The sequence below is a fragment of the Malaclemys terrapin genome, chromosome 1, assembly GCF_027887155.1.
Source record: "Malaclemys terrapin pileata isolate rMalTer1 chromosome 1, rMalTer1.hap1, whole genome shotgun sequence".
Classification (NCBI taxonomy): domain Eukaryota; kingdom Metazoa; phylum Chordata; order Testudines; family Emydidae; genus Malaclemys; species Malaclemys terrapin.
In genome coordinates, this window is record NC_071505.1 from 294,981,927 (window position 1) to 295,003,541 (window position 21,615).

The 21,615-nt window shown below is 40.8% G+C and overlaps 1 protein-coding gene across 5 annotated transcripts in view; it reads left to right on the forward strand.

Annotated features, from left to right (window-relative positions):
* The window catches only part of RB1 (RB transcriptional corepressor 1), a 161,066-nt gene extending 140,730 nt beyond the window's left edge, over positions 1–20,336 (forward strand). For 3 of the 5 annotated variants that reach the window (XM_054014715.1, XM_054014730.1, XM_054014740.1), the window contains exons 19-27: positions 1,919–2,061; positions 2,952–3,097; positions 3,826–3,930; positions 10,183–10,296; positions 10,405–10,571; positions 11,627–11,663; positions 12,005–12,147; positions 12,841–12,890; positions 19,930–20,336. In XM_054014715.1, coding sequence (XP_053870690.1) covers positions 1,919–2,061; positions 2,952–3,097; positions 3,826–3,930; positions 10,183–10,296; positions 10,405–10,571; positions 11,627–11,663; positions 12,005–12,147; positions 12,841–12,890; positions 19,930–20,003 — 979 coding nt within the window. In that variant the 3' untranslated portion in view covers positions 20,004–20,336. The remainder of the gene's footprint in view (positions 1–1,918; positions 2,062–2,951; positions 3,098–3,825; positions 3,931–10,182; positions 10,297–10,404; positions 10,572–11,626; positions 11,664–12,004; positions 12,148–12,840; positions 12,891–19,929) is intronic. The other 2 variants (XM_054014722.1, XM_054014737.1) reach the window with 1 other exon arrangement.
* Positions 20,337–21,615: the final 1,279 nt, after the last annotated feature.

Below are 21,615 nucleotides of genomic sequence, written 5' to 3' on the forward strand. Positions count from 1 at the left end.
GCAGTGATCTTGGAAATGTAAAATTTGTTTTTATGACATGCTTATTATACACTATATATTATTAATTTATTATTTCATTACAGTATTTTTATTACATTATGAAAACGGCAACACTTTTCCAAGATCTCACTTTCGTAGCTTGTATCACTTTGAATAAGCCTGTTATAAGACAAGGCTCCTATGTTTCATCAAGGAGTATCAGATGTGAAACAGCATGAAGGTATTTAAGAAACCAACTCAGAGTTCCTCCTACACAAGCATTCAGGTCTTGAGCAGTCCAGGCAAACAACACACGTTACAACAAAGCTTAAACTTGTTCTTCATAATAATTTAAAAACAATCCTAGCTGCCTATTTAATTTTAAAAACAGCAAAAAATATCCACCTCCCTTTCTATTTCTTATAAGGAGTCTTGAAGTTTAAATCTCCTCAGTGTGATAGAGATGCTTGCTTTGTTCTGCTTAGCTCTTGGAAGTCCAGGGGCTCCAGGCTGCTGGCCCCAGGCTGCCCGGGATGCCTAGGGACAGCTCTGTCTGCCATTAGGGAATTTTCTCCAGGGGTTCACGAACCCCAGTTTGGAAACCACTGACTTAGTCCTTAATGAACTCTCTCTTCAAACCGCTGTCCTCCTGCCCTCTCTCTCTTCTCTGCTTTCCTTGTTGCCATTTCTCAGTGAGGAGGGTTGGAGAGCTGGGAGCCATGATGGCAACCCGCCCCCCCCCCCTTCACTAGGTTCCACAAGCACAAAGTCTCGCTGCGACAGCATTCCAAGTTTCTGCTAAAGGTGGATTCCCAATTTCACCTCAACCAACATATACATCTGCCTACTTTCTTTCCAAAACTATATGTCTCAAATGAGGAAGGGCGGCTTTAGTCCTTTGATGTGTGTCTTTGTCCTTTTACCTACAAAGGAGAAAGCCGTTCCAGAAGTCTCCTAGGCTATTTATCGCCATAGTGGAGAGAATGAAAGGACAGGTCATTTCTACGCAGAGAATCTCCAAGTGGGTCTCAGAGTGCGTTATGTGTTGCTATCAATTGTCAGGGCACTCTCCACCAGATGGGATACAAGCTCATTCCACAAGAACGCAAGCATCAATCATAGCCGCACTTCATGACATGCCTCTTGTGGTCATATGTAAGGCGGCCACATGGAGTTCCGTACACACCTTTTCCTCTGACTGCTCTAGTACATGATTCTGCAACAAATGCCTCATTCGGCATAGCGATCTTCTGTTATATGGTTTTGCCATCTTCCTTGCACCCTCCTCCTATCTAGGTACTGCTTGTCAATCACCCTCAGTGAAATACAATAGGAACCATCACTCAAAGAAGAAGAGATTACTTATCTGTAACTGGAAGTTCTTCAAGATGTGCGGTCCCTATCTGTATTCCAATACCACCCTCCTTCCCCTTTGCTGCAGCTCTGTAGGTCGGCAGTGGAGAATGTCAGTCAGTCCGCCGCACCCTTTATTGCCTCAGGTGAAACCACAAGGCAATACAAGGGCACACGCATGGACTGCCGAGCAATACTACTTTGAAAAACTCTGGCTCTGGGCGCATAGTGTATGCGCATAACCCTCAGTGAAATACAGATAGGGACTACACATATTGAAGAACCTCCCATTACAGGTAAGTAACCTCCTCTTATATGCTGTGATTGGCTAGACTTTTGGGAAAGATGCTAGTTTCACCAGTTCCTGGTCCTGAGGCGGAGAAGAGGAGAAATATGGTTTCAATACCTCTGATTTTCAGTTCTCAATTTTAGGAATGACTTGTTTCAATGAAGGCTCTTCCCTTCTAGCAAGGGGAATGGAAAAGTATGCATGTATATTGTGTATTTACCTTTGTTCACTTGTTTTTTATTTGGAAGTGTCATTTTTGTTTTTATTTCACTATTTTTATTCATGCTGTGTACGCAGATATCTTTCTCCTGTCAGATCTCCGAAGAAGAAAGGCTCTACAGCTTTAAACCCCATTCCTATAATAGATGCTCAGCCTGTGTTGGCACCTCAAACTCAGAAACCACAGAAATCTACCTCCCTTTCACTATTTTACAAAAAAGGTTTGTAGATCATGTTAACAAGAAGGAGCATTTATATGTAGAACACGTATATGTAGAAACTGCAAAGTAACCTATCATCATCTATCCCTTGTTTTAATGGAGGTCATAAAAATATATCAAGAAACTGTAATAAACACACTGTACGAACTATCAGCTGTCATTCTTTCATTAGGGAAAGCATTAAAGCACTCTGAACAAGTTTAGTATTAGGAAAGTCTTAGTACAATACCAGAAGATGAATATGTGTGTTCTACACATATTGTAGCCTAAAGGTAAAAATTAATTTATAAGCAGGCAGACTTGTGCAGTCTCACATTGATTTAGGCTTTGAGCTATTGTAATATGATGCTTGCAAAATTTAGTCTAAGTGTAGTTGCCAGAATGTTAATTTGGATTGAAAATTCCTATAAACCAACCTACAGGTAATATTGCATATACCCCGTGTTCTATACAGACACATATAATCTCATCAGACATAATATGCAAGCAAAGACAAGGAAAATCCCAACCCCCTTAATGAAATAACCTTGTCTACCGAGTCGGTTTTGTTGTTAATGTGAGATGGTCATGAATAATGCCAGTGTATTGAAACCTTCAGTGTAGCAGCAACACAATGACAGATCATGCGCTTTGCAAATGGAAATCATCTCCACCATGTGTCTTCTTCTGGCATATGCTTCCGACATCATGGGTCATTACTGAAGGCTAAATCTGGGACCTCCTTTGTTGAAAGCATGAGCCATCCCTACTTGAGCTAAAAGAGAAATTCTTTACCTGCTAGAGAAGTCACTCACCCTCTGATACAGCAATTAAAGGCAGGCAGTCTGAACAGTGGCTTATACAAGTTTCTCTATTACCAATGTGATTAATTTTTCTTCTCTTCTCTCAAGTGTATCGGCTGGCATATCTTCGATTAAATACCCTCTGCTTACGGCTTCTGTTTGACCACCCTGAACTAGAACACTTGATCTGGACCCTTTTTCAGCACACATTGCAAAATGAATATGAACTTATGAAAGACAGGCACTTAGACCAGGTAATATAAATCAATGAGATTTATATTTGCTTTTCAGCAAAATGTTGCTTTTCAGTTTTTCATCTGTTAAATTCTGGTATAAGGTTTTTATTTCCCACAAGAGGCAGATTATTCAAAGCTGAAATTAGTTTAATACAGTGAACTGATGTATTTAAGAAGGCCTCAATTTACGTTTAACTACTGAAAGTTATTTATGCTGTAATGTCAAAGGCATAGCATGTGTCATCAAAAAAATCTTTGAAAAGTAGTGAGTAAAGGCCGAAGTTTACTGTGAATACATTAATTTTGCCCAGGGAAGTCAATACTAACTAATCCACATTTTGTCTTTCTACCCTAAAATTTCAGCTTTATACTGTATCTAAATGTGAACTTGAAAAATATTATCATTTTTGTTTAGTGAACTTTTTTGCAAAAAGAAGGGGACATTGGTTTGCCTTTTTTGTTTTCTCCTCCAAGGATTGGTATGGGATGGAATGACATGTAGATAATTGATTTAGCTCAGTGTAGGAATCCTAGAGCTACTGATCTTCACCTTCATTTCTAGTAACCAATCCTGACTTCACTGAAGTCAATGGCAAAACTCTCATTGACCTCCATGCAGCTGGATTGCACCCCATGTAAATAGAAAAACATGTAAGAATATAGGGGAGGAGGGATAGGTGCTTTCTCAATCTGAAGTATAACAACATTTGCTGCATTTCTGATTCTTCTCGTTGTTTCTTTAATAGATCATGATGTGTTCCATGTATGGCATATGCAAAGTAAAGAACGTAGATCTTAGGTTTAAAATCATTGTTACAGCATACAAGGAGCTCACCAATACAAATCAAGAGGTATGTACAATCTTTAAGTATTAGTCATCCATGAATATTGTAACAATGGCGTTTTTAAAGGCAGGTGGAATTTCTTCGCAGGTCCAGGTTTTGTTGAGGAGTTGGCAAAGTTTGTGCTGGAGCATTGTTCCACCAGCTTTAAAAACCTCAGCTGAGATGCTGTCTGGGCCTGGTGCCTTGTGATTTTTTTTCTGGGTGATGGCACGCCAGACTTCCTCAGAAGATGGGGGATCAGCAAGGTGTTCCATTGCTGAGCGTTGTGGAATATAGACTATGGCAGTGGTGGGCAATCTGTGGCCCAGCAGGGTAAGCTGACTGTGGGCCTTGAGACATTTTGCGGCTCCTAGTGGCTGCGGTTTGCTGTTCCCGGCCAATGGGAGCTGCAGGAAGCGGTGGCCAGCACGTCCCTGCGGCCCGCCGCTTCCTGCAGCTCCCATTGGCTGCGAACAGCGAACTGCGGCCACTGGTTGCCGTGGGGGGCCGTGCCTGCGGATAGTCAATGTCCGCAAAATGTCTCGTGGGCCACAATCAGTTTACCCTGATGGGCCACAGGTTGCCCACCACTGCTCTATGGTGTCTTCAGATACCATGGATTCACGGCTTAGTAGGCTCTCAAAGTGCTCCTTCCAGCGTTTTTTAATGGCCGCATTGTCCTTAAGGAGGGTGAAGCCATCCTGGGAATGTAAAGGGGTTGGGCCTTTGGAGCCTGGCCTTTGTTACTTGAAAGAAGCTTTTCATGTCATCCTGGTCTACAAAACCCTGGATCTCAGAAGTCTTCTCTTGCCACCACTTATTTTTGATGTCACATAGCCTCCTTTGGACTTCAGCTTTGAGCAGGTGATAAGCCTCATGTTTTCGTTGTTTAGAGGAATTATCTTGCCAGTTACAAAATGCAGTTCTTTTCTGTTTAATTAATGTTAGGATTTTCTCGTTGTTTTCATCAAACTAGTCTTGGTGCCGATTAGTGGAATATCCTATAGTTTCAGCACAGGCACTGTGAATGGTATTTTTAAGTTGATCCCAGTGCTCTTGAATATCAATGATGTTACCAGGCAAGTTAGAGAGTTTCTCAGACAGGTGTTGCTGGAACATCTCACAGCTGGCTTGGTCTTGAAGTGCTTTGACATTGTACCACTTTTGTTTAGTCTTTGGGTGTTTGCGGTGTGGTGGAGTGAGCTGCAGGTACATGATTGATCTTACTAATTGATGGTCTGTCCAACAGTGATCTGTACCTCTCCAGGCTCGTGTGATACGGACATCGGCATAATCTCAGGTTCTGACTATAACATAGTCAAGGAAGTGCCAATGTTTGGACTGAGGATGTTTCCAGGTGGTATATTTGTTACTCTGCCTAAAGATGGTATCTGTGATGAGCAGGTCATGTTCCACACATTTGCTGGGGAGGAGAATACAATTGGGGTTTACATTTGCCAGCCCTTCTTTGCCTATTGTGCTGCTCCAGAGTTGGGAGTCCTGTCTGACTCGGGCATTGAAATCTTCCAGGAGGATGAGTTTGTCTGACTTAGGTGTGGCTGTGAGGATTGCATCGGGAGCACTATGAAACTGCTCCTTGTTGTCTTCCTCATCATCAAGTGTTGGGATATATGCACTGATGATTGTGGCATATTGTGTTGCTGAGCTTGAGCCGAGCCATGAGATGCTTGTTAATCCCCATGGGAAGCTCCAAAAGCTGACTGGTGATCTTATTTTTGATGACAAAGCCAATCCCATGAATGTGTCTCTCTTCAGGTGGCTTTCCTTTCCAAAAGAAGGTGTAGTGACCACCATCCTCTTTAAATTGGCCCTCATAACCCCAGCAGGTCTCACTAAGAACTGCAGTGTCAATGTTGCGTCTTGCCAGTTCTCTGGCAATTATGGCAGTTCTTCTTTCTGGGCATTCACTGTGCTGAGATCTTTGTGCAGGAGCTAGAGAGGTATTGTTCTCCTCTCCATCGCAGGGCAGATCCTTGTCTGGATCCTACTAAACCACCTTCTCCCCCTTGCTGAGGAACTCCTCCCTGAATCACAGTGTGGCTTCAGGCCATCCTGAGGCACAACTGACGTGATCTTTGTGGCATGACAGATTCAGGAGAAATGTAGAGAGCAACACCAGGAACTGTTCATGGCATTCATTGATCTACCAAGGCCTTCAACTCTACCAATTGTAATGCCCTATGGAAGATGCTGTGTAGATTTGGCTGTCCACAGAAATTCATTTCCATCATCAGACTACTCCATGATGGGATGACTGCCACCATTCTATGCAACGGCTCAGAGACTGAACCATTCATCATTCGCACTGGTGTCAAGCAGGGCTGTGTCATTGCTCCAACACTCTTCTCCATTTACCTTGCTGTGATCCTGATTCTCATCCGTGACTGCCTTCCTGGTGGAATCGGGATTGAGTATCATATGGATGGTCAACTCCTAGCTCAGTGGTTTGAGCATTGGCCTGCTAAACCCAGGGTTATGAGTTCAATCCTTGAGAGGGTAATTTAGGGCAAAAATCTGTCTGGGGATTGGTCCTGCTTTGAGCAGGGGGTTGGACTAGATGACCTCCTGAGGTCCCTTCCAACCCTGATATTCTATGATAAATCTATGATAATCTCCAATGCCTCCAAACAAACTCTAAGATCACGAGAATCAGCATCACTGACCTTCAGTATGCAGATGACTGTGTCATTCTCACACACACAGAGACCGACCTGCAAAGTACCTTAAATCTTTTTGCAGATGCCTATCTTGATCTCTCTCTCTCAATGTTGGGAAAACCAAGGTACTCTACCAGCCCTCACCTGCACAAACTACTCTTCGTACTACACAAATCACCATCAGCGGAGAACCCCTGGAAAATGTGGACCATTTTCAATACCTTGGCAGCCACATCTCCCAAATAGCCAGCATTGACACAGAAATTGTATACATAATCCGCTGTGCCAGCACATCCTTTGGAAGACTACTCAAATGAGTCTTCAATTATAGGGATCTCTAAACAGGCACCAAGATCTTGGTTTACAAAGCAGTTGTCATCCCCACTCTTCTCTATGTGTGTGAGACCTGGGTAACCTATAGATGACATCTTAAGTGGCTGGAATGTTTCCAACAGCGCTGCCTCACGAGGATTTCCAGGATCAGCTGGGAAGACCGATGCACTAACATTAGCGTTTTCTCTGCAGTCAGCATCAGCAGTATAGAAGGGCAGGTCATGAAACACCAACTCCACTGGGCTGCCCACTGTGAACGTAGGTCTGACACTCACCCTCTGAAGCAAGTACTCTTCTCTCGGTTAAGTCAGGGAAGAAGGGCTCGCAGAGGGCAGCGGAAGCGTTTCAAAGACATACTGAAAGTACACCTTAAGAAGGGTGGCATCAACCCAACAAACTGGGAGGACTCGACACGGAACAGAACACAGAGGCACCACTGCTCACTTTGAGGAGAACAGACATACTCATGAGACAGAGAAGTGACAAAGAAGGGGGGAAAAGGGCACAACAGTCCAGCCAACAACTGTCGTCTCCAAGATTACACTGGTCACTTCTGTGGGAAAATCTGCAGGGCACGAATTGGGCTCCTCAGCCACTTAAAAACCCACCAATGAACTCCCTTGGCAGACATCATCCTCGCATCGAGGGATAGCTGAAGAAGAGTCATCCATAAACATTTGTTATAATGTTGCGCACATCCCTCCCAGGATCTCCAAGTCCAGTGTGTCATCTTCATTCTACCTACAAGGGAACTGACATTCAGAGGTTAAATGACTTACCAAGGTCACACAAAAGTATGTGGCAAACACATTTATTTTGATAACTCTCCTCAAAGAAGAAGAACAGGAGTACTTGTGGCACCTTAGAGACTTTTTGCGGATACAGACTAACACGGCTGTTACTCTCCTCAAAGAAGCAAGCCATAGTTTTTATTAAAGATACTCATCCTGTGAAAAATATAGTGTGTGGTTATGTAAATTAAAGACCTGTGGTCAGATTTACAAAGATATTTAGGTGCCTATAAAGGCAAATAGACACCTGGCAGAATTTTCAAAAGTACCCAAGCAGGTAAGGCAGGCACTAAACTCCCATTGGAAGATTAGTGCCTAGCATGTTGAAGTGCTTTTGAAAATCCCATTAGGTGTCTATATGTAACTTTAGGTGCTAAATGTATTTGTAAATCTGGTCCTCTGTTCATAATACACATGCAAACGAGGGCCTAAATAAGGATGCATGGGCAAACTTAATTCTAGCATTTCCTGCCTTTTGAATTCAATCTTGACAGTCCTTTACTGTAGTTTTAGTCTGTAATCATAAGTACTTATGCGGTGCTTTACATCTTCAAAGCGTTGAAACAAACAGGTGAAGTGGCTTGTCCACATTAACAGTCAGTGGTGAAACTGTGATTAGAACTCAGGGGATCCTGCAGCCTTCTCCTGTGCTCTAGCCACTAGATTACATTGCATCTCAAAGAGCCTAATTTGCCTAAATTAGCTGATGCTCTCAGCTGTCATTTGATAGCACAAATCCAAGTATGGTGATTGTTATATTTTTTGTTACAAAAGAGTGAACTATTTTTTGCAATATTTTCAGTTTTAAAATCTTTGTTTTCTGTACGTACTCTGTTCTGTTTAGTGGCCACATCTTGCTCTTCTTACTTCTGGAAATAATTCCATCGAGGTCCATGGGACTACTGCTGTGAACAAACAGAGCAGCATTTAGCCCCAAATAAGCTGTATTGCTCAGAATGTGTCTGTGTCTTCTTTAACAGAACAACAGTATGGTTAAACCTGTCTAAATGACTACTTGAGTAACCAACAAAGGGGTGTTTTAGGGGAGGTGGGTCTTCCACTGAAATGTGATTGAGAACCTTACTTGAACAGCTAAAGGGAATCCAATACATTAAATCAGACTTATCTGATAGCAAAGATTATATCATTGGTTCAAAGAGTTTAAAATATAAATATTTAAAGATTTTTTTATTTATGAAAAGTCACTTATAGCCAAGGCAGTTGTCCACTAATTGCCTTAGATGTAAGTGAAATAAAAATGTAAGGTTTGTTATATTAAACTGCTGGATGTTTCAGTGGAAAACTTAAAAGAATGCACAGAACTATGCAAGGCGTACTGTTTCCTGTTCATGAACTGTGTGTATGCAGCATGTGGCCCTATGAACACTGATGTTAAGAGCAGATAAATTGGCCTTTCAGAATAGGGTGTTGATGTAGGTGGGAGCCAGTTGGTGAGGTTGGAAAGATGATTATTTAAGTTCTGATTATTCTAATAATTTATGCATGTGCTTAAGTCCCATTGATTTCAGTCAGAATTATAGCAAGTGATATGTAAGCACATGCTTATGTGTTTTGCTGAATTGGGGCTGCAACATGCTAAGGGTTACCTTTGGGTGGTTGCTGTGGCCAAGTGGGCTATCACATGGGTTTCACTGTAAATTTATTTAAAAAACCTGATTGTCTAAAAAAAACTTCTTATTTTAAAATACAAATGAAAATTCTTTAACGGTACCATACAGAGAAGATTCTCATACTTGGGTTTCATGGTTCCAGCATCAGACATAAAGAAATTCCCTTTGCCTTTACGGACTAGTCTGCGCTGAGGGTACTTGGAGCTAGAAGTGTGATTCACAGCTCACGTACACGTTCTCACACTACCTCTCATTGAGATAGTATGCTAAAAATAGTAGTGTCACCACAGTAGCACAGGCAGCGGCAAGCCGCAGTATGGGCTAGCCATCCTGAGTACAAACCAGGGTGGCTATCCTGTGGCACCACTGCTCGCCGCTGCCTGTGCTACCATGGCTACACTGCTATTTTTAGCATGCTAACTTGACAAGAGCTAGTGTGAGTATGTGTTCGTGAGCTGGGAATCGCACCCCTTGCTCCAAGTGAAGACAAAGCCTAAGTGTTTGCACTTATGTAACTAAATTGGTAGAAAAACCAATTCCGTTAAATTGATGCAGCTCGTGACTGTGAATGCAGTTCTTCTGATACAAACAGATTAATATTGGTATAACTGTGTCTGATTGGGGGTCCAAGGTAACTAAGTCAGTTTTTCTACGGATTTTACTTAAATCTGCAAAAACGGAGTGTAGAAAAGCCCTAAGCAGCAGTGCTTGTCAGCTAGCACACAAGACACAAACACCCTTAAATATTAGCCCGTGCTGATTTAAATAAATGGTGCATGCTGTGGGAACTGGACTGAAATTCAAATTTAAGATTATTTTTAATATATAATTTTTAACCCGTTGTAGACTTTCAAACGAGTGCTGATCAGGGAAGGACAATATGACTCCATTATCGTCTTCTACAACTTAGTGTTTATGCAGAAACTGAAAACTAACATTTTGCAGTATGCCTCCAATAGGGTGAGTTGTTGATCTCCTATATATTTGTTGTGCTGAAAGTTAATCAGTTAACTGACTTCAAATATTATATTGTAACGATTAAATATCCTACTTACTCTTTTGTCATAGCCTCCCACCTTGTCACCCATCCCCCACATTCCTCGAAGTCCTTACAAGTTTTCTAATTCTCCCCTACGTGTCCCTGCTGGAAGTAACATCTACATCTCACCCTTGAAGAGTCCATACAAATTCTCTGAAGGGATGTTGTCACCCACAAAGATGACTCCAAGATCCAGGTTGGTAATAAACAATTTTCTGAGCAGGTGACAGTAACAAATAAGTATTTAATTCAAGCAAGTTAGGAAATTATACACTGTGATTTTGTTAGATATCAATGGCTATAGCTCTTTCTTTTGGTCCAAAGTTTGAGCCCTATTTGCAACCTTTTCTTAGACTGAGGCCTTTTAGTTTGTAACCAATCCACTGGGAGATGGATTTGGTATGAAATAGAAACATTGCTTCTTAGATGTGCCTCATTTGATTTGATATATATTTTCACTGTCTATGTATATCATATTCATGTAAAATGTGAACTACTTGAGTGCAACCAGCATGTGCACTGATGGCTCAGAGGACTCGTAATGGATCAGCAGTGTAGCTTTATGCTACTAGTTTTTGATTCCGCCAAGGATGGTAGCAATTGAACATCATTCGTTACCACACTCTGGCTGTTTGGCCTCTGCAAAATAAGTTTGTTGTCTTAGTCTAGTGCCTAGTGAACACCATCACAACAGGCCCCCTCGTGGGCAGGCTCAGCACAGAGGCCAAGGATTGCATGGGCATGAACATTAAAAAGTTACAAATATCATTGTATGTTTTAGGTTAAACTCCTGCTATGATTTTGGTTAGCAAACATCTAAAGGTAATGATCAAAGGAAGGGCATGTCTGGGCTACCCACCTTCTGAGAAGGGGGTGTTCCTGTCAAAAAACATGGGATGGACTAAGCGGGCCTCTAATTCTCTCCAATTCCACAATTTCTCTTCCACGTTCACTTCAAGGTGATTCTAATTTGGTGGTTCAGCACTTCCTCGTTCTGTCTAGAATTGTAAACATTTAAGAAGAAATTGTTAAGGTTGTGGTGAATGTTTTACCCTCATTGAATGCTTAGCATATTTTTATGCTAAGAGATAAGGGAACGATTTCTTTAGTTTAATATGCCAATGTCTTAGAAAGCATATGTTCTCTTCACTAGTCTTCATGCCAAATTGTGTAAGTTTGTGAGTGTTTCTGTCTTTTCACTGTTAAATAAGGCTTTATCTTTAAAGGTTGTCTTTTTGTTTGTCTTGACAGAATCCTGGTGTCAATTGGTGAATCATTTGGGGTGAGCGTAAGTTTTTGAATGTCAAATCTTGTATATATAAAAAAAAAACATTTGGAAGGAATGTGCAGTTTTCTGTTTTGTAGAACTGGTCGGTGTCACTGCTTTAGTTGAGTGTGTTGTGGAATTTGTAAACACAAAGATTGCTGGAGCACTTGCTAGCATCTCTGAAATAGCCTGAATTTATAAAAAAATCTTCCATGTTATATTAGGGTAGTTTGGGAAAGTTTTAAAGAGCTCTTAAAAGACAGCAGATATCTAGAACTCTGAAAAATTGATTTTTGGCTAGTAGTCTGGAAGATATACATAGTTAACTGGGAATGTTTTTTATGATCTTCTTGTAATCCCAGACTTCTGAGAAGTTTCAGAAAATAAACCAAATGGTGGGTAGCAGTGATCGTCAGCTGAAACGCAGTGCTGAAGTAAGCACTGCCCCTAAACCTCTGAAGAGACTTCGCTTTGATATAGAAGGACAGGATGAGGCAGATGGAAGGTAGGATATAGTTCTTAACTTGTCATGAAGCTTCATGTACTTTTATTTCTGGAGGCCTATAAGATAAGGTTTAGCAAAATAATAACAAAGGAAACAAGCTACCATCATACAGAGGTACTATGTCTTAGCTAATGTATGTATGCAGTGTTGTTGTAGCCGTGTTGTCAAAATTCAGTATTTTCCACTGTTTTGTTTCTCAGACCTGAAGAAGAGCTCTGCGTAAGCTCGAAAGCTTGTCTCTCTCACTATCAGAAGTTGGTCCAATAAAAGATATTACCTCTCTTTACCTAATATATGGAATAATATAAAATCTTTAGTGATAGATTTTAGCCCAGTGCTTCTTGAATCTGAACCTCTCTAGTGTCAGGAGCAAGAGTCTCTCCTGCTGAGTCTCTCCAGCAAGTACAGTACTGGGTGCTAGACCAGAATTGGATATTAAACTACTGTCTCAAGTGGCTTTGGTCAAACTTAGCAAACTTGAAGATAAAACTGAATATCAGAAAGCTAATAACTCTTGAATCAGCTTTAGTATGCAGAAAATAATACTAGGGCTGGGTTTGCATTTTTTGCAAGAAACCAGAAAGAGGTGGTGACGGTGCTGATGTGAACTAACCACAGTTAGTAACTTGCTTTATTTAGACAAAAATAAAAAGAACATACTAATTGCTTCAATGAAATGTTTTCTGTCCACAGCAAACACCTATCTGGAGAGTCCAAATTCCAGCAAAAGCTTGCAGAAATGAGTAAGTATGGTCTACTGTAGTAAATGAGTAGAAATGACAGTCTTGGATAAAAAAGGTTGTTTCCCTGCATGCCAACTTCTCCAAATAAAAACCTTGCTAAACATCTACATAATTTAAGTAACAGCAGGAATTACTGGGTACATTTATTACGTTACTCAGTCTTACAGCGTTTCCATCTGATCTTGAAATTGTAGTTTAAAATGGAAATACTGGGCCACCATTTCAAGTGTGCTAACTGACCTAGATGTCATGTAAGATAGACATTTCCTGTAGCTAGTGTATGAACATGACAAATTTTTCTTAAACATTGGCATTCTTAGACTGAAGCTTTCTAAATAAATACTGCCCTTAATACGGTTCTAAGTAATATGCAAAAGATTTGTTGTTGTAAATTTATCATTTGCTTTTGGATAGAAAGGGGATCTTAAGAGATGTATAGTATGTGCTCAGTCTGTAGTTGGGATCTATTATATGGAGTTGTATGGCACATTTTTGAAGAGGATAGGGAGGAATCATACCATATACTGCCCTGGACACACAACAGAACTCTCATGGTAGATATCTGGGGGATTTGGTGAGGCTTGAGGACATAACTGTGTTACAGACGAATTAGTGCTAACTTTCTTTTCAGACCGTCAGATGTTGTTTGTGACAACTTGTGTGAGTCTGACCTATAAAAGAGTATTGAACTGAAAGCTTTAATACTGAATGTGAAAACGGATGTTTAGCCTCTCTTAAATTATTTAACTGTAAGCATGGTTTACCGGTTATAAAAATTGCACTTAACCTCAAAAGAGTTGCATTTAAATTGATTTGGTAACTGATCTAATCTTTCTAAGTTAGTTCCAGTAATAAACTGCTTGGTACAGTGAATGTTAAACAGTGGTGTTTGTAGTGCTTAAGCAGTTTTTGTAAAGTCTGGTAAATAAGTGTTGCTGTGCTGGTTTCTTTTGGAACTGTTGGTTTTGCCGATAAATACTATAATACACAAAAATAAAAATAAAATACACGTACAAAAACCAAAGTACAATCCACCAGAGGTGCTCTGGTGAACAAGTGTTTCCAGCTGCCTGATGGTCCAGTAGCAATGCTGTCTCAGAGGCAACTGCAGTTAACACCCTAGGATGGAAAAGGTTTTAGTATGAAGGCAGATTTGGGGGAAATTCTTGAGTACGACTGCTCCCTACTACCGCCCCACAACACACACACAAAACCCCTAACACCTTCCATGACATCATTTTTGTGTAAGGAAAGCTGCCACTCCTACCCCCCACTCCCCTAAAAATTACTACAATTTACATAGGATGTGTCCAGTGATCCCTACATGTGGTCTGGATCCCCTTTCATTGGTCAGTGGAGGCAGGGAGACCCTTTCATTTGAGAGCCCACCCCCATCTATGTTCCTTCAAGTGTCTGGATCCATTGTAGAGATTGGAGCTCAAAACATCTTTCCATCTGCTAAATTCTATCTTGGAATTTCACCAACAATAGCTCTACTTTGATTCATCTTCTGTCCCCCCTTGCTTCCCAGTACAGACTTGCATGTCTTCTAGCTGGAGTATTGGAGCAAATGTTTGCAGAAAGTATGGAGACAATCTGCAGTCTGGGGCCCTCTTCTTCTACAGGACCATGATGCCTCTTCTGCTCACAGATTTCTCAGTTGGACTGGGAACTGAATGAGCTAAATGAAGAGCAGAAGTTTAGGAAATGGCTGGGCCCCTTGAGAGACTAGAAGCAGCAAGAAACCCACCAAAACACAAAAACCCACTGCCCAGCAGTGCTATCACGTCAGAGAGACACAGAGCTACTGTAGTGGTACTCCACTAATCACAGAAATACCTTCCAAGGGAAAGTTGGGGGGAGGAGGCTCCCTTGCCTAAGAGAAACTCAGTCCTCCCTTCACTAGCTGAATTTTGCCCGTATTCAATTTCTTATTGATCCCCTTCTCTCAGGCATGCCCATTGAGGTTCTCTGCTGGATATTTGAAGAGGAGTTGGAGTCATCCCTTAATACCCTTCTGAAAATAATTAAAAAAAAAAAAAAGCTGGGGTCAGGCTAAAGAGAATGGGAAGCAAAAGATTACACTGAATTATACAAATCTTGTGACTGAAGCTCCTTGCAACCAAGGAAATACAAGATGGCCAAAAAACCCGAGTGGGAACCCTGGAAATTCCATCTCTCAAAGGGTCACAGTAAGAACTATACTACTATGGTTCAAGGAGACCTACTGGCACTGAGTTTGGAAACAACCCCATTAAAAGACCAAGCCAGAACCATCCATTGCTGATATATAAATGTTTCTGATCCACTAACAAAAGACATTCTAAATTCACAATCAACATAGCCATAAGGGATTTAATCAACTCAGCATTGGGCCAACTTTCCAAGGGCAGATGTCAAAACAGGCAGATCATGAAACTTTACAACTAATAGCCAAGCTACCAACAGATGGTACAAATATCTAAAAAATCAGGCTGCAGTGGCAGCTGAGACAAAGAAATCTGTCATCCCAACAGAGGGGGATTCGCCTTCCCAGAATTGGGTGGAAAGTAAAAGGCTGCTGGATGCTGAAATTATAAACTTAGATAAAAAGCAGCCTGAGGATCCATCTCAACAATTCACTTCAACAAAGCCAACCTTGACAAAATACTTAAGAAACTCCACTCCACAAGGGACCTTTGAGCATAAGCACTGTTGAACAAGATCTTGATATCATCTTTCTTCATGCTACCATGGATATCATCATCATTCTCAATAAAGGTCCACGGTAGTTATCAGTGTAGCAGAAAGATAGTGCGCATGCAAAACTAAGCACCAACCCATGCTCTTGGTAGCCTCAGCTCGCTTCCAAGAGAGAGATCTTCAGAGGATTTTTCAGTAATGCAGCTGCCAAGCACATAACCGTATGCTACTCATTCACCATTTCAAGGAAGTAGGCATACACACACTTAACGAAGTTGCCCCTCCTTTTAGACTTTTAATTACAACAGGTTTAAAGGAACATCCAGAGGTCCATTTGGAAACAGAACCTTCAGAAGATGAGGACCTGAAACACCCACCTTTGAAGTTCACAAATTGAACTGCATAAAATATGCTCTTGAGCAAGAGGTATACTCTCCATTTGGTGGACATATATCTTTTTCATATAGAAAAGTTCTCAGATCAATAGGTCTTTAAAAATTATTAAAATGTTCGTTGGAGGAATCCCTACATTTGCTTCATACAACTAAGGACAACAAAGAACCCTGAGAAACTGACAATGCAGGCAGCATCAGACTGTGTCCTCTTGATAAGGCCAGCCAAACCAATGCTCTTTAAAGAGAGATTCTCTGAAACATATTCCATCTTTATCCTGGGCCTAAAGAGATCTAGAAAAAATCAGAAATGTTTTGAATCTCAAGGCACTCAACAAATGCACAAAATATGGAAAGCTAAAGAGGGAGACTGATTTTGGCATCATCCCCGTCTATGAAGAGACTTTCTCTCATCATTAGATCATACAGAGGCAGTCAGTGAAGCGTCTTCAGTTTGACTCAGGATCTGTGGAGACCAGAGATCTCAGGAAATGGTGTCTGCATCTTGAGCTTTCAAACTAATAACATCCTAGATAACTTTTCACCTTTGCAGAAAACCAGCATACCACTGTAATGCCAGATTTTTCACCCTTTACTCAATCAAATGTTACTTACTTACACAAATAGTCCCTTTTCGTTTAGTAAATAGTATTCAGAGTCAGCAAAGGTTGCAAAACCTCTTCAGAGAGAGGATCTCCAGAAAGTGGCAACAGTGGATCTGTCCTTGGACTGGTCATCCCAATTCCCTATTATACCTTCTGTCCAATTCCACGACTGTCCAGAGTGGTATAGAAGATCAAACAAGACAGTATAGTGTTGATTGTTCTCCACTGGATCGTGAATCAGAAGTTGTCAGAGCTGACGTATCTGACATCCCAGGCCATATTGCATTTGTCATCAAGGAGGAATAACCTACTCTCTCAACATTCTCTCAGAAGTTGAACACGAAGTCCATGATGCTTCTGAATAGGAAGAGATAAAGAAAACAGGCTGGGCAGGAAGAGAACACTCCTATTGGCCAGGAAGGAATCATCCTTGAAGGCTTACATTTTTATTTGAAACCTTTTTCAGTTTTTGGTAGAGAGAGAGGTTGCAGATATAAAGCAATTCACATCCCATTAGCTCTTTCATCTCATCATCACTGGAACTGGTGCATAGTACTTAAAGTGCAGATTTCATTAGTATTCAGTCCTTTGTTCCCAGAGGGCCTCTTTGGCAGATCATATCCACATACCTGTTGAAAGCATTAGACCTAAAATGAGATGTCTGATGGGATTTGAGTGGGATTTTCAAAAGTGCTTAGAGTTGGTCTAACTCTGCTCCCATTGAAGTGAATGGTACAATTCCTCAAGTTCAATAGGAGCAGTTAGGCCAATGTGGTACACTTTTGAAGATCCCACCCTTATTTTAGTGCTGCAGGCACTCACCGGTATTACCTTCTTAACCATCAGTGACCTGTTATCTTGGCAGGATTGGGGCTGTATAGCATGCTCCAGCAAGCTGCTATACTGCATATTCCACAGGGACAAAATAATACAGAGGAAGAATTCATCCCAGAAAGTAGCTATATTTTTTAATACTGACTTCAAGTATGAAAATAAAAAATCAGCTGTGCACACTGGATCTCAGGAAAAGATTCATGATACCCTTGAAAAGGACAGAACAGTTGATAAAATGCTTGCGTCTCATCCTGTTTCAATCCCAGACTCAGCAGCATGAAAGCCTATAAAGACACCATTTCCAAATGGCTTAAACTACATTAAAAATGCATACAGAGGACTCACGCCTCAGAAGATAAAGGACGACACTCAAGATCAGAAGCCTTCCAGTTATGTGGCTACATGCTACATTTGATGGTGGGTCTCAGATGCAGCTTTTGGTAGAGTGGTACTCTTTAGGCTCCACCTTAATGTGCTTTATCTTTTCAGTCTTCTATCCCTGCTTGTGTCATATAGCCAGGCAGTGAAATCTGTGTTAAAGTTCACCTTTTAAAGCAGTCACACCGAGATGTATTCCTAAACATTTTCCAGTGGAAAGTCACCTCTACTAAATTACTACGAATAATCCCGATACAGCAGCACCTAAGAGAACAGGTGAACTGCTTTGGATTTCAGTACCTGGAAGGCATGTGCTCCATTAAGTGTATATGCACAGAAGACTGCATTTTGCATAGTTTTGTACATTGCCTTGTTTTAATACTGAAATACCACAGATCAGCTATAATAAACATTCTATGTTCCCTTAGATGTGGTTACAGGCAGTCAGATCAATGTTTCTTTCTTCATTTACAGGCTTCCCGTCAGCTTTTCAAGTAAAATTCTCACCCACCAAATTCAAAACAAAATTACCCTCCCTCTTGAGACCACATCTTGTCAGTCCTCTAAGCCAGTCATTCTCAACCAGTACCTCTGGTTATGCAGAGATCTTCCAGGGGGTACATCAACTCATCTATATCAGTTCTCAAACTTCATTACACCCATGATCCTCTTCTGACAACAATTACTACCTGACCCCAGGAGTGGGGACTGAAGCTTGAGCCCCACCACCCCAGGGATGGTCAAAGCCTGAGTGCTGCCACCCTGGGCAGGGGGATCAAAGCCCAAGCGCTGCCACCTTGGGTGGGACGACCGAAGCCCAAGCCCCACCGCCCCAGGCAGCGGAACTGTAACCTGAACCCCGCCACCCAGGTTTCAGCTTCAGTCCTGGGTGGTGAGGCTCAGGCTTTGGCCCCGGACCCCAGCAAGTCTAACGCCAGCTCTGGCAACCCCATTAAAATAGGATTGTGACCCACTTTGGGGTCCCAATCCACAGTTTGAGAACTGCTGATCTAGATCAGTGTTTCTGGGGGTTGCAACCCCCAGGGTGGGGTCACAGGATGGGTTTAGGGGGGTCGCAAGTGCAGGGCCGGCATTAAGAGGTGGCAAGCAGGGCAATTGCCCGGGGCCCCATGAAGCTAAGTTACATGATTCAGCCCCAGGCAGTGAGGCTTGGGCTTCAAACTCCAGAAAGGGGTACAGGTTGAGAACACTGCTCTCCATATTGGTTTAACTGTATAGTTTTTCACTGCTTGTCACATCTTGTGTATAAATCAGGGGATATGCCCACCAAAAACAGTTGTTTAACCTATCAGATTTTCTTCTCTAAGACAGGCATGTCTGCTGAACCAAACACCTCTATATATCTCTTTGTTAAATTAGGGTAGGGAATTAAAATTTGGTTCAGTCCTGTTTGTAGTTTACTAGTTGCAAAGTTTAAGAGTTAATGTTCTAGTATTATAAATAAATTAATGGAGATATCCCATCTCCTAGAGCTGGAAGGGACCTTGAAAGGTCATCAAGTCCAGCCCCCTGCCTTCACTAGCAGGACCAAGTACTGATTTTGCCCCAGATCCCTAAGTGGCCCCCTCAAGGATTGAACTCACAACCATGGGTTTAGCAGGTCAATGCTCAAACCACTGAGCTATCCCTCCCCCCTATCTAGTTACTTTTTATTAGTGTGTGGTTATTTAGCCACTGAAGTTTTGGAAAAGTTCCTTTTAGAGGAAGTTGGTGATTCAGGCTTCCAATGCAGAGCTCTCTTCTAATCAAGGTATTAGTATCTCTGAGCAACAAAAGGACTTGACCCACATATAGGGCTCAGTTGACGTGCTTTATCTCAGGAAAGAGAGAGATACAGAGTTTGAATACTACAGTAATGGGAGCCAGTATAAGCACACAGAGCTGTACAATGTAAGTACACAGTTCTTTAAGGCTGTAAAATAAACTGGGAAGTCAGAATTATCCAAGTAATTCAGAAGTAAATATTTGAGTACTTGTGGTTCAAATTAGGGTTTAATTTGTTTATTTGAAAAGTTGTCAGGCTAAAAGTTAAATTCTTTGTATCATGAATAAATATACCCTTTAAAGTTGTTTTGCACAAGTTGATTTACTATAAAAGGTGGTAAAGTTACTGTAACTTTTCTCTAGCGTCTACTCGAACAAGAATGCAAAAGCAAAAACTAAATGATGGAACTGATACATCAGCCACTGAAGAAAAGTGAACATCTTCTCAGGACCATGCGGTGCACTGCATGCTTCTCTGCATTTGTCTTTCTTTTTCAGCCACCATGTTAATTACTTTTTTTATGATTGCTAGTTTAAAATGTTTGGCCTTTTTTTTTTTTTTTTAACTTCAGTGTTTTTCATTATATTATGCCGTATGATGTAGCATGTACACAATGTAAGCCACTGAGTTTATTAATTTATATATTTTTGAGGATTTGGAAGAGTTTTTCAGCTTCTTATTGCAACATTGTTCATTTAATGCCATTTCATTCTACTTATTTTGAACTCTTCTATCAAAAATAAAGTTAGATAGAATGATTTGAAATGCACTAATTCTTTTGTTCATTAGATTTCATTTTAATGTTGGAATTTTATGCACTATTTGCATATTTTGTGAATTAGGGGCCAGATACTGCAACGACTTCTGACTCTGTAGAATTACCATGCTAAGGCCCATTAACTTTACTATGCACACAGCCATAACTGTTGCAGGATTAGGCCTGTACAACATGCAAACAAGGTGTAAAGTAAACTCACATAGCCATACTACTGAAACAAATAACAGATACCTCAGATTCTTAACATCTTCTAGTACTTTTTCCCCTCACAGTTTGAGTGGACAGTTACACTGCTGGTCATCTGTTAGTCAGTTTGAACCTAACTGAGTATGAATTACTCAGAGAGAAAGTATGTTCCAGGGACAGAGTTCCCCCCCCAGGTACAAAACACTCAAAGTGCACTTTCTGATATTTCTGGATCCTGAAAAATAAGAAAAATGCACATGAAATGAAATCATACTGTTACAATCTGGAGTTTCTTGCAATGACCTCTACAAATACTGATTTGCCTGAAGTCAATGATTTAGCTTACTCAAATTTTGCCAAGAAATGGGAACAGAACCCTACTTTTAGTAACTTAAACCTGTGTGCCTCAAGTTGGCCTCCTAAGAATGAATAGCCTGACTTCCAAAGTGCAACCAAATTCATATTTAGATCAAGTTTAACATGTGAAGCATCCAGATCTGAAAAATTTGGTCCAAGTCCTCCCTCTCTCCATAAAAGGGCACAACTTTTAAGGCTACTTGAATTATTGCTAAACAAATACATTTTTAAATTAGCTCCTCAGTTGTGGGTGTTTTGCTAGTATAAAGGTATAAAAAAGTAATTTACTTCTAGCAGTCTAAAAAACAGCTCTAGCAGAGCTTTCTCATGACTGCTGCCTTTAGAATTATCCATTCATTTTAATGAAGATTTAGTTTTGTGCAACTGCTTAAATTAAAGTAGATACAGTAGGAAAAAAGCACCCGGGTTTTATTACACAGAAACATGGTTTTAAAAAAATCTTGTGTGGGTAACTTATTTGGAAATCTCTTAGTTGAAAATAGAAAATACTTTTGGTAGTGTCATCTGGTTTTTTTAGAGATCAGTTTTTGTCAGTCAAAATCTAATTGTAGAGCAATTTTTAAAAACTGTACAACAGTATATTGATTTGGAAATATTTTGATGAACTTTGAAATAAAACAGTTACCTTCAGTTTTAAGTCTGAATATGGTTTCAACTTCCTGAAGTATGTACAGAAGTGTTAGTATCTTAGGTTTCTTTGCCTATT